Source organism: Gekko japonicus, unplaced genomic scaffold (genome assembly GCF_001447785.1).
Source record: "Gekko japonicus isolate JY-2015 unplaced genomic scaffold, Gekko_japonicus_V1.1 scaffold623, whole genome shotgun sequence".
NCBI classification, from domain to species: Eukaryota; Metazoa; Chordata; class Lepidosauria; order Squamata; family Gekkonidae; genus Gekko; species Gekko japonicus.
In genome coordinates, this window is record NW_015174293.1 from 58919 (window position 1) to 70049 (window position 11131).

General features: G+C 48.7%; 1 protein-coding gene across 1 annotated transcript in view; it reads left to right on the top strand.

Annotated features, from left to right (window-relative positions):
• The window catches only part of LOC107121181, a 136880-nt gene that overhangs the window by 27709 nt on the left and 98040 nt on the right, over nucleotides 1-11131 (top strand). Inside the window, exon 3 of the mRNA XM_015424055.1 lies at nucleotides 4619-4705. Within this exon, the coding sequence (XP_015279541.1) occupies nucleotides 4619-4705 (87 nt within the window). The remainder of the gene's footprint in view (nucleotides 1-4618; nucleotides 4706-11131) is intronic.

An 11131-nucleotide genomic window follows, 5' to 3' on the forward strand; every position in this document is an offset into this window, starting at 1 on the left:
CCCCCCCCCCCCTCCTGCAACCTTAGATTCAGCACGTTCAGATGCTCTGTGATACGCCTTAAGAAAGCTAAATCAAAACCCCATCCAGGGTCAGAAAGTACTTCTTGAACTTTCTCCTTTCTCCTTGAGAAAGACACCAACTTCATGACAAAGACTGAAAAAACATTTGAGGACTTTGCCTCTGCTAAGCCACCTGGCTTTTGCATGGCGTCCAATACATCCCCATATTATGCATCTATTTCTGAGAGAAGATTTTGAAACTGATGAGGAGTAAGACCACAATGCCTGATGTAATTAATGCTGGATGCAAAAACACCTTCCCACTGGAGGATCTTGTTGCCCTCGTCTTGGTGATGGGTGATGCAGGCATCCCTTGTTGGGAGCCAGTGCTGGTCCAGGGGGTGCCAGGTGCTCATCGGCAGGCAAAGGAGCATCGCGTCTGTCAAAACCTCTTCGAGGAAGTCTCCGTGCTCTTAGGATGAACTGGCACTTGCCTGACCTTTGGGTCTGTAGGGCGTCTCCAGTACTGCCTAAACACAGAAGCAGACTGGGTGGACCATCATCAACACTTTGAAAAATTACCGGGCAGCGTGCTCTGTGGCTAAGGCCCTGCAGTAATGTGGATGCTTGACCACGGGATGTCCGCGTAGGTAACCCGCAGCAAGGTGTGCTGTCTGGAAGATATGCCCTGCAACACTTTAAACCGGTACCATTAGAGGCAGCACCATATCACGCCAAGCTGCCAGTGTGACCACAGCCTGAGAGAGTTCAATTATAGGGCTGGAGCCCAATAGCAAACAAAAATTGTTCTTTTGTGTGTTTGACAGAAATTGGGGGAAGTCTGGAGGAATCAGAATTAGCATTTCTTATTGTCATAAGGTGGAGGGGAAACATGCTGCTCAGAGGAGGAGATGATGGGTTAGAGAAGGGACAAAGACCTGATTGGTCCTCCTGAATGAGGGCAGGTGTATGGGATTTCCAGTATGAAGAGAATGACAGTAGCCTTTGCCTAGCCCAGGGGTTGTCAAACATAAGGCCCGGGGGCTGGATCTGGCCCATCGAGGGCTCTTGTGCGGCCCGCGACCAACTGATGCAAGGGAGGAAGTGCTGGGGGGGAGTGGGCGGAGCCACTCCGTTGTGGCTTCAGCACCGCAGAACAGCCCCGTCTGCAGCAGTCAAGCATTGTGGGAGCATCTGCCCAGCGCTGCACCGCTGCCTCTCCAGTCCGCCAACTCGGAGCTTACCAGCTGCTGTCCTGTATACAGTTTCTGTCTCTGGTACCTGGCATTACGTTTTGTGGCACACATGGCCCGGCCTAACAAAGTGAAATTTATGTCAGATCTGGCCCTCGTAACAAATGAGTTTGATACCTCTGACTATAGCATTGAGTGTTTCATTAGATCGAAATATACAACATAATAATAGCCACAGTGCCTGTGCCGTGCCGTGCTGATTTGTTCCACGGGACTCTTCTAAAGATCCTGTATGTCCTCCCTGAATTATCTCATCATTACTTTTATACGCAGACATTAAATGCAAAGTGTTACCTGGGGCACTATTCTCCTTGGCGGTTTCCCCCGTTTGGGTCAGTGTTGCGCTTGTTGCGCACTCTGTGCTTGAGGGTGGAGGAGAACAGGCTTGGCGGTGTGTCCGTAACCTTTCTGAGCCTGGGATCCCCTGGTGAGTCAGGAGCTGTGGCTTCCAGTGGGCGTGGTGGCGTCAAGGAGGACGGTCTCCCCTTTCCTCACGTACTTTCTGCTGAGCCGCCTTGAAGGTAAGTTGTGGGGACTCAGGAGAAGAAGCGTCTGCTACAGATTTGAACGAGGGCTGGGTTCTGTGAGGGAGTTTGTGTTCACTTGCACGGCCTTCTTTGGAAATCATGCGGAGAAAGGCCCCGTGGCAACTTAGCAGAGGGAACGACTGCCGCCACGCAGGGAACCCTTTCCTACGTACCTTCTGGCTCCCCCCACACGTGGGACTGCCAGCAGAGGAGAGGTCTGCCCCCTGACAAGAGCCAAGTTAGAGTGCCCTTTGGAGGAACAGGTTAAAATGCTGAGGAGTTCTGTATCCTTAGCAAAAGCTGTTTGCAAATTAGGTAGGTGTACCAGTGTAAAAAAATCAGTGTGGAAGCTGGACACGCAGTTTGTGCAACAGTCTCTGCAGCCATACATACGGAAGCAGAGTCCTTGACTGTAATCTCCTGTCCCTCTTGTTTCTTCCAATCAGTGTGTAGTTTTGAGCTGGAAAACTTTCCGTTTGCAATACTGATTTGTTTTAACTTTCTGGCCATTATGCTCTTTTATTTGTTATTAGTTAATTAATTATTAATTTTATTTACGTAGTTGTGTCTCTCTATTTTATACATTTAAACAGCTGCGTAAACTCTCCAGCTATATATGTTGAAATTTCACATATGCTGATGGGTTTACACAAAATTTTTAGAGGGTAACCTGGTCTTTGAGTGTAATTCTGATCAATAGTGGCAGAGTGAATTAAAAATCAATGCAAAAATTAAAAATCAGGTTTGATCTTAAGCAGCACAGACAGAATGATGGTAAATTTCAGCCCAAATAATTTTTTCCCTCTTAAAAGTATCCTGTTTAAAATTAAATCTGCACTTAATGCAAAGGTACCATCTCTTAAAAATGAATTTTATGACCCTCTTAGAAACTCAAACAAGGCTGTTTGTCCTTAAAAACAAAATAGATATCTTCTGCTGATCCATTTGTGTGATGCTTCTATTTTATGCCTAGTAACCCTCCAATCCCTGCAGTTGACTCCTGCAGTGTTCCTGAGGGCCCATTAACCCCCACGAGAAATATTGGGGGGGACGTAAGTGGGCTGCAGTGGGGGGGGGGTCAGTGGAAATTGCCACCCCCCTCTTAATAATTGGAGAGTTCGCCTTGTTAGTCTGTTGTAGCCAAATTAAAGATACATGGCACCTTAAATACAAATAAAATTTATTCTGGCATAGTCTCTCATGAGTCGCAACTCACATCATCAGATGCACGGATGTTGCATTTTCTTAAGAAAATTTGTGTTCCCTTAAGTCTTCAGAGCTGTGTTGTTGGATATGTGCCACTATCCAGTCTGAATGGCACGATAGACAACAACAGCACTCCCCAACCTGCCCTTCTGTTGCTGAATGAATTTATTCCCCTCCTGCAACGTCAGGCTCCTTCAGTGTCCTGAATTCAAGGGCTTTAGGCTTCCAGGAGCTGCTTCATTGCAGCCGGCTAGCAGGAACTTCCGCCCAAAAGTAGAAGTCTGCCAGCCTACCTTAGTGGTTAATACTGTGAGTACGGTTGTAAAGCTGAATGTCCTGAAATGTATAGCGCTGTGTATAGTTGCCGGGGGGGGGGGGGGCTATAAAAAAAACATTATGGTCATGAGCAAAGTTTTATTATTTGTTGCTAAGTGTGAATGTCCTAGGTAACGGGAGGTTATGCACCTGCTCATCTGGAGGAGGCTGGATTGGAAGCTCAGCTGTTCTGCCAACGGCTGCAGCGGGGAGGTGGACGGAGGTGGCATCACTCCACTTCACCACCAGTGGAGCTTTGCTGACGACAGAAAGGGGGGCAGCCTCCTCCCCTTCTGGTTCTTCACTGCAGCCTCCCTGCCTGCCTGCCTGCCTGCCTGCCTGCCTGCCTGCCTGGGTATTTGTCAGTGTGGGTCCTCTGACCCAGGGACTGGCCACTTACTTTACCAGTGGAAATCCTGGTGGGCTGTTGCCCTAAGACCCACCCACAGTGGGGCCCGTGAGGAGAAGTACGGCTGTGGCTGGCGTAGGCCAAAGCCGGGTGCCGCTGTGTGTGCGCGCCTCTCTGCCCAGGCCAGCCAAGAGGAGCGGGAGCACCCTGATGCCCTGCTGTGGCCCTTGGCCTTCGAGACCTGCCTTCCTCTCGCGAAGGATCCTCTTTTCTGTCCTGCTGGAGGCGGGAGGGGGAGCGGCTGCAGGAAGAAGTGTGAACTTTTCCCAGGGCTGTTTTGGTACCTCTGCCAGTCCACCTCTGCCAGGAATAAACTTTCCAGGGTTGGGAAGTACTGCTGGGTGGAGGGTAGAGAAACCTGGGAAAGATCTCTGACTGTCAGCATCTTCCGTTGATGGATCGTGGGACCCAAACCTCTGTGTCCAGATCTTATAATTAGCTGCTTTGTTGTGCAAGTATGATACCTTGTGGCTCAGTCGACTCGAAGTTTTTTATGACTTAAGCCCCACTTCACTGACCAGAAGGTAGCCAAGAGCTCATCCGGTCAGTACGCATTTCAGTTGGGCCTTGCCGATGACTTAGTATCTGTGCCTCTTATTATTATTTTTAATTGAAAAAAAGTTCAAAATAATGCTGGTGTAACCCTGTGCATTTTGCTCTTTAAAACCCTTTGTGCCATTCCCCACAGGAAATACTGAATGCTGGACATTTCACGTGTTCCTCCTGCCAAAAAAACCCACAGCAGTTTTTTCAGTGCTCCCCAAATGTTTCCATTTTTCTGCAGGCAAAATAGAGAAAAGTAATCTGGGACAGTGTGTGTGTGTGGGGGGGGGAGAAGTGAACTTCCTGGTGTTTGTTTGTTTTAAACAGCATGAGGTTTATGGCATTTTAAAATCTTGCTTTGGTAGGCTGAAGCCAGGCTTGCGGCAAAGCGGGCAGCGCGAGCTGAAGCTCGGGAAATCCGAATGAAGGAACTGGAGCGGCAGCAGAAGGAGGTCTGTCAAAGTGCCTTTTTTGTTGTGCGTTTATTTTCTTCACTGTTCTTATCAGAGCCAAAATGTGTCCTGTTTGTAAGAATTCCACGTAACAACCTTGAAATAGATAAAATATGTAATACTGTGGTGAAACTTGTTCATATTCTACTAATTTAATTAGGTAGAAGCAGACAAGACCAGAATTTCCCAAAACTATTTTTTATAACTGTATAGAGGCATGATTATGTTTCTTTATATATAATTGCACAGAAAGAAAGAAAACCTATTTGAGACTTCTTCATTGGTTTGAGTGCTGTTTCCTGATCTCTCTTAAGTAAACTAAATTGAATTAAAAGTGCTGGATTAAGCATGTACATATGACTGCTAGAAGATGCTGCACCAGGGCCAGCTCATGGAGGTGTGTGCTGGAAGAACACTAACATGGTAGGGCCGCCTATGATAGGCCCCAAAGCTATTGGGGTCCCAAGCAATGCTCCCTCTAAGCTGTGGAGTCTTGTGAGCAAAAATTCTACTTTGTGAGCTACTGGCATTAAAGTTGTGAGCGAGTGATTTGCTCTGGAGCCATCCTTCCTGAGCTAAGACAAAAATGTGTGAGTGAGAGGCTAAAAAACTGTGAGCTAGCTCACGCTAACTCAGCTTAGAGGGAACACTGGTCCCAACAGCATCTGTTAGATCCTCCAATACGGGGAAGAGGGAAAAGGAACTGGCCAGACTGGAATGCTCTGGTTCAGCCCGTGGAGAGCCCTGGTGACCTGAATGCCTCATTCCAGACAGCATTCATTCAGTGTAGCCAGGTTCTGGGTGTATCTCCAGCCAGGACTTGTACAACTGGCTGCACTGCTTTCAGGGAGAAGTTGGCCTTGGGTGGCAGTCTCTCTTGCTACGGCCTGGAAGCAGATGAGACATGCATTTCAGCCCCAGGGTCTGCTCATGTGTGTGTTCTGTGCATACAGGAGCTGCACTATGTCCAGTGTTTTAATTGGATTTGTAAGTTGATTATGGGGTTGAAAGTTGTAAAAATTACAGTTGCATCTTTGCAGAAATCAAATTTGGACATGGCTGAACTTTCCTGTCTCTCCTCAAATAAGTTCCTCACAAACTCCTTGAAATCAGAGCTTCTCTTTTTAATGTATCTGAACACAGCATCTTGCTGAAATGACAGGTGACTGAAATTGCGTGCCTTGAACTGTAGGGTAAGCAGTGTTCATGACTCAAAGTGGAATGGTTCTTTTTGCTGTAGTTGGAGACCTATTACTTTTTCAGGTTGTTTCCCTACTGTGAATTCAAGATCATTACTTTTGTGCTTGGAAGCATGGTGGCTGCTGCTGCTGCGGCTGGGCCCGGATCAGCTGCTGGCAGCCTTCTCTGCTATGGCTGGACCTGCAGCGGCAGCCAGTGGCATCCTCCTCTGTGCCTGGTGGCTGGTGTCAAGGCCAAGCTGGAGTGGCTGCCTAGTTATGTTGTTGCGTGCATGCACAGACAATGCAATTGTATTCGGGGAGAGGGGGGATTCTGCCTTCCCCCTCCCTAAGCCCAGCCGGTGCTGGTGGAGCCCCCCCCCAATGCAGGGCCCACAGCCTGGCTGGTGGAGGCCGCTCCGGGTGAGGGAAGCCCGGCGCGGCCGCCAGAGAGAGGCCTCGCAGCGGGGAAGGGGGCTGTTCTCGCGCCTGCCCCCCCGAAGCAGGGCCCGCCACCTCCCCGGGCGAGGCTGCGCCGGGCGGGGGAAGCACGGCGCGGCTGCCCCCCCCCCCGAGGCCAGCGGAGGGAACTCCCCTGAAGAAGGGGCCGGCGCCTCCTGGTGTCCGGCCGCGCCGGGCAAGGGCAGTGCGGCGTGGCTGCCTCCCCCGTCTCCGAGGCCAGCTGGGGCTGGCACAGCCCCTCCCAAGAAGGTGGTGGAGTGAGGCGGACCGCCCACCCATTCGTGACTGACCTCCTCCGCCCTCTCCCATCCCCCTCGCTTCTAATTCACTTTTCTGGGGCTGCCGCTTCCTCCTGCCACCGGGCCTGCCTTCGCTGCGCCCCCAGCCCCTGTCGCCTGGCATTGCAGCCTCCCTTCCCCAGCTCCTGGCGGCGGCGTTCGCTTGCAGCGGATGGCTGGGATGCGGCCGAGCCACCCTCTGCCGGCGCCATGATTCCCTCTCAGTTCTGCAGGCCGAGGAAGGCCACACCGTCGGCTGGACCTGTGGAGGCCTTCCCCTGGTTTAGCCTGCAGATGGTCCCGACCTCTCCAAGGACCAGAGCAGAGTGAGCCGAAGATCCTGGCCTGCGCTGACGTGGGCAGGACTCCACAAAGCAGCCAGCCAACCCAGCCAGCGTCTTCTGACTGGCAGTTCATGCAGCCAACCTCTTTTGGCGCGCATAGAATGTTGGGGGAAATCTGTGTAACATCAGTGTGGCCCTGATCTGTGGGTTTAGATAGCTGCAGATAGGAGAGTGGGCCACACATCACTATTAGTATGTAGGCGTAAGTATGATTGTGTTGTGTCTCTGTGCTGAACCTTGCTGATCCTTGGACAGCATCGCCAGTTTTGGAGCATGTTTCTGGTCTCTCCTGCAGCCTGGTGGTGGCAGTGGTGGAAAGCGCTGTTAAGTCACAGCTGATTTTGGGTGAGCTTGTGGAATCAGCCAAGGCAGGAGGCGTGCAGAGGTGGTTCACCATTGCCTGCCTGTGCCTAGTGACCCCGGAGCCTCCTCCGTGGTCTCCCCTCCAAGTACTCACCAGGACCGACCCCCGCTTAGCCTCTGGGACCTGATGGGATCTGGCTCACCTTGGCCATCCAGGTCAGGGCATACACCTGCTTACATGGCAGCAAATCTGTCCGAGCCCCGCAGGACTTAATTTTACATAAACATGCATAGAAGTGTGCTGTCAGGACCACAGTACCAAAGTGCCAAGTTCACCAGTAAGAACCCCAACCAGTGGGGAGGGCGGTATACAAATCAATTAATTAAAAAAATAAGACTAAAATGAGTAAGGTAGAAGAAGAGATTGGATTTATACTCCGCCATTCACTTGGAGTCTCAGAGTGGCCGACAATCTCTTTTCTCCTTCCCCTCCCTACAGCAGACACCCTGTGAGGGAGGTGGGGCTGAGAGAGCTCTGAAAGAACTTGTGACTGACCCAAGGTCACACCAGCAGCTGCAGGGGGTTAGAGCAGCTTTTAAACTGAATATTGGGGGAAAGCCGACAGGAGATGAAAAGTCTCTGGTTCGGGTTGGCTCATCTGAGAGAGATGAGGGGGTACCGGTTGCTTTTCTACAGGAAGGTGGATTGAAATTGTCCACAGAGGCCATGGCTGGTGACATGGACTGCCGGACAACGACTCGAGATAGCAAGAGGAAGGATGCAGGCTTAACTTGTAAGGGAAATTACAGCTGTTTCTATACAAATGCTAGAAGTGTCCGAGGTAAAATCGGGGAGTTGGAGTGCTTGGTGTCGGAGGGAAAAATAGACATTGTGGGTATTTCTGAAACTTGGTGGGATGAGGAAAATCAGTGGGACACAGTGATTCCCGGTTATATATTATATCGGAAGGATAGGGGGGGAAGGGTTGGAGGTGGGGTAGCTCTGTATGTCAGAGAGGGTATAAAGTCTAGAAAGATTGAGAGGCTAAGTGAATTGGATTCGCTTCTGGAAGTTCTATGGGTTGAAATAGGGGGGCCAAAAGGAAACTTAACACTGGGAGTTTGTTATCGCCCACCAGATCAAAAGATAGAGGAGGATTATAAAATGATGAATGCCTTAAAGATAGCAACTAGACAAAAACACTGTGTAATAATAGGTGATTTTAACTACCCACACATTGATTGGGTCAATATGTGTTCTAGCCGGGAAAAAGAGATTGAGTTTCTAGACACTCTAAATGACTGTGCTATGGAGCAGATGGTCACGGAACCTACCAGGGGAGAGGCGATCCTTGATTTGGTCCTAAGTAACACTCAAGACCTGGTGAGAGATGTAAAAGTGATTGCACCGCTTGGAAACAGTGATCATAATGTTGTTGAGTTCATCATTTGTACAAATAGAGAATTGGCCAAAAAGACTCACACAACCATTTTTAACTTTAAAAGGGGTAATTTCTCTGATATGAGGGGACACGTGGGGAGGAAACTGAAAGGAAAAGTAGAAAGGGTCAAAACAATTGGGGAAGCTTGGGATCTATTTAAAACTACGATCCTAGAAGCTCAAAAAATATATATTCCGCAGGTTAGGAAAGGCACAAAAAGGTATAGGAAAAAGCCTGCATGGTTAACAAACAGAGTAATGGAGGCTGTAAAAAGTAAAAAGAATTCCTTTAAGCAGTGGAAAGCTAGTCACAGTGAGGCTGATAAAACGGAACACAGGCTATGGCAAATAAAATGCAAGTCTGAGGTCAGGCAGGCAAAAAGGGAATATGAGGAGCATATAGCAAAAAACGTAAAAACCAACAATAAAACTTTCTTCAAATACATTAGAAACAGGAAACCAGCCAGGGAGGCAGTGGGGCCCTTGGACGACCAAGGGGTAAAAGGAGTATTGAAGGATGATAGGGAAATGGCTGAGAAGCTAAATGCATTTTTTGCCTCCGTCTTCACTGTGGAAGATGAGAAGTGCTTGCCCACTCCAGAACCACTGATTTCAGGAGGGGTGTTGAAAGACCTGAGTCAGATTGAGGTGACGAGAGAGGAGGTCCTAAAACTGATAGACAACTTAAAAACTGAAAAATCACCAGGCCCAGATGGCATACATCCGAGAGTTCTGAAAGAACTCAAATGTGAACTTGTAGATCTCCTGACAAAGATATGTAATCTTTCCTTAAAATCTGCCTCCATTCCTGAGGATTGGAAGGTAGCTAATGTCACTCCCATCTTTAAAAAGGGTTCCAGAGGAGATCCGGGAAATTACAGGCCAGTCAGTCTGACGTCGATACCGGGTAAATTGGTGGAAACCATTATTAAGGAAAGAATTAGTAGGCACATAGATGAACAAAACCTATTGAGGCAGACTCAGCACGGTTTCTGTAAGGGAAGATCTTGTCTCACTAACCTGTTAGTGTTCTTTGAGGGGGTGAACAAACATGTGGACAAGGGGGATCCAATAGATATTATTTACCTTGACTTCCAGAAAGCTTTTGATAAAGTTCCTCATCAAAGGCTCCTAAGTAAGCTCAAAAATCATGGGATAGAAGGACAAGTCCTTTTATGGATCAAAAACTGGCTAGTTCATAGAAAACAGAGAGTGAGTGTAGGTGGGCAATTTTCTCAGTGGAGGGTGGTAAGCAGTGGGGTACCGCAGGGATCAGTACTTGGTCCACTGCTTTTTAACTTGTTCATTAATGATTTGGAGATGGGAGTAAGCAGTGAAGTGGCTAAATTTGCGGATGATACAAAGTTGTTCAGGGTGGTGAAAACCAGTGAGGATTGTGAGGCACTCCAAGGGGATCTGTCAAGGATGGGCGAGTGGGCGTCAACATGGCAAATGGGGTTCAATGTGGCCAAGTGCAAGGTGATGCACATTGGAGCCAAAAATCCTAAATATAAATACACATTGATGGGGTCTGAACTGGCAGAGACTGAGCAAGAGAGAGATCTTGGAGTTGTAGTGGATAACTCACTGAAAATGTCGAGACAGTGTGTGACTGCAATAAAGAAGGCCAATGCTATGCTGGGGATTATTAGGAAGGGTATTGAAAACAGATCAGCCAATATAATAATGCCCCTATATAAATCAATGGTGAGACCTCATTTGGAATACTGTGTGCAGTTCTGGGCACCACACCTTAAAAAGGATATTATAGCTTTGGAAAAAGTGCAGAAAAGGGCAACTCGAATGATAAAAGGGTTGGAACACTTTCCCTATGAGGAAAGGTTAAAGCGCTTAGGGCTCTTTAGCTTGGAGAAAAGACGACTGAGGGGTGACATGATCGAGGTTTATAAGATTATGCATGGGAAAGAGCAGGTAAAGAAAGAGGTACTTTTCTCCCTTTCTCACAATACAAGAACTCGTGGGCACTCCATGAAACTGCAGAGCGGTCGGGTTAGAACGGATAAAAGGAAGTACTTCTTCACCCAAAGAGTGATTAACACATGGAATTCACTGCCACAGGAAGTGGTGGGTGCTACAAGCATGGACGGCTTCAAAAGGGAATTAGATAAGCATATGGAGCAGAGGTCCATCAGTGGCTATTAGCCACAAGGTATAGCTAGGGGCTCTGGGGCAAGTGATGCTCTGTCTTCTTGGTGCTTGGGGGGGGGGTCAACAGTGGGAGGGCTTCTAATGTCCTGGCCCCACTGCTGGACCTCCTGATGGCACTGGTATTTCTGGCCACTGTGTGACACAGAGTGTTGGACTGGATGGGCCTTTGGCCTGATCCAACATTGGCGTCTCTTATGTTCTTATGTTCTTAAATGTAGGAGCAGGACCAGGGTACTTTAATCCATCAGGGA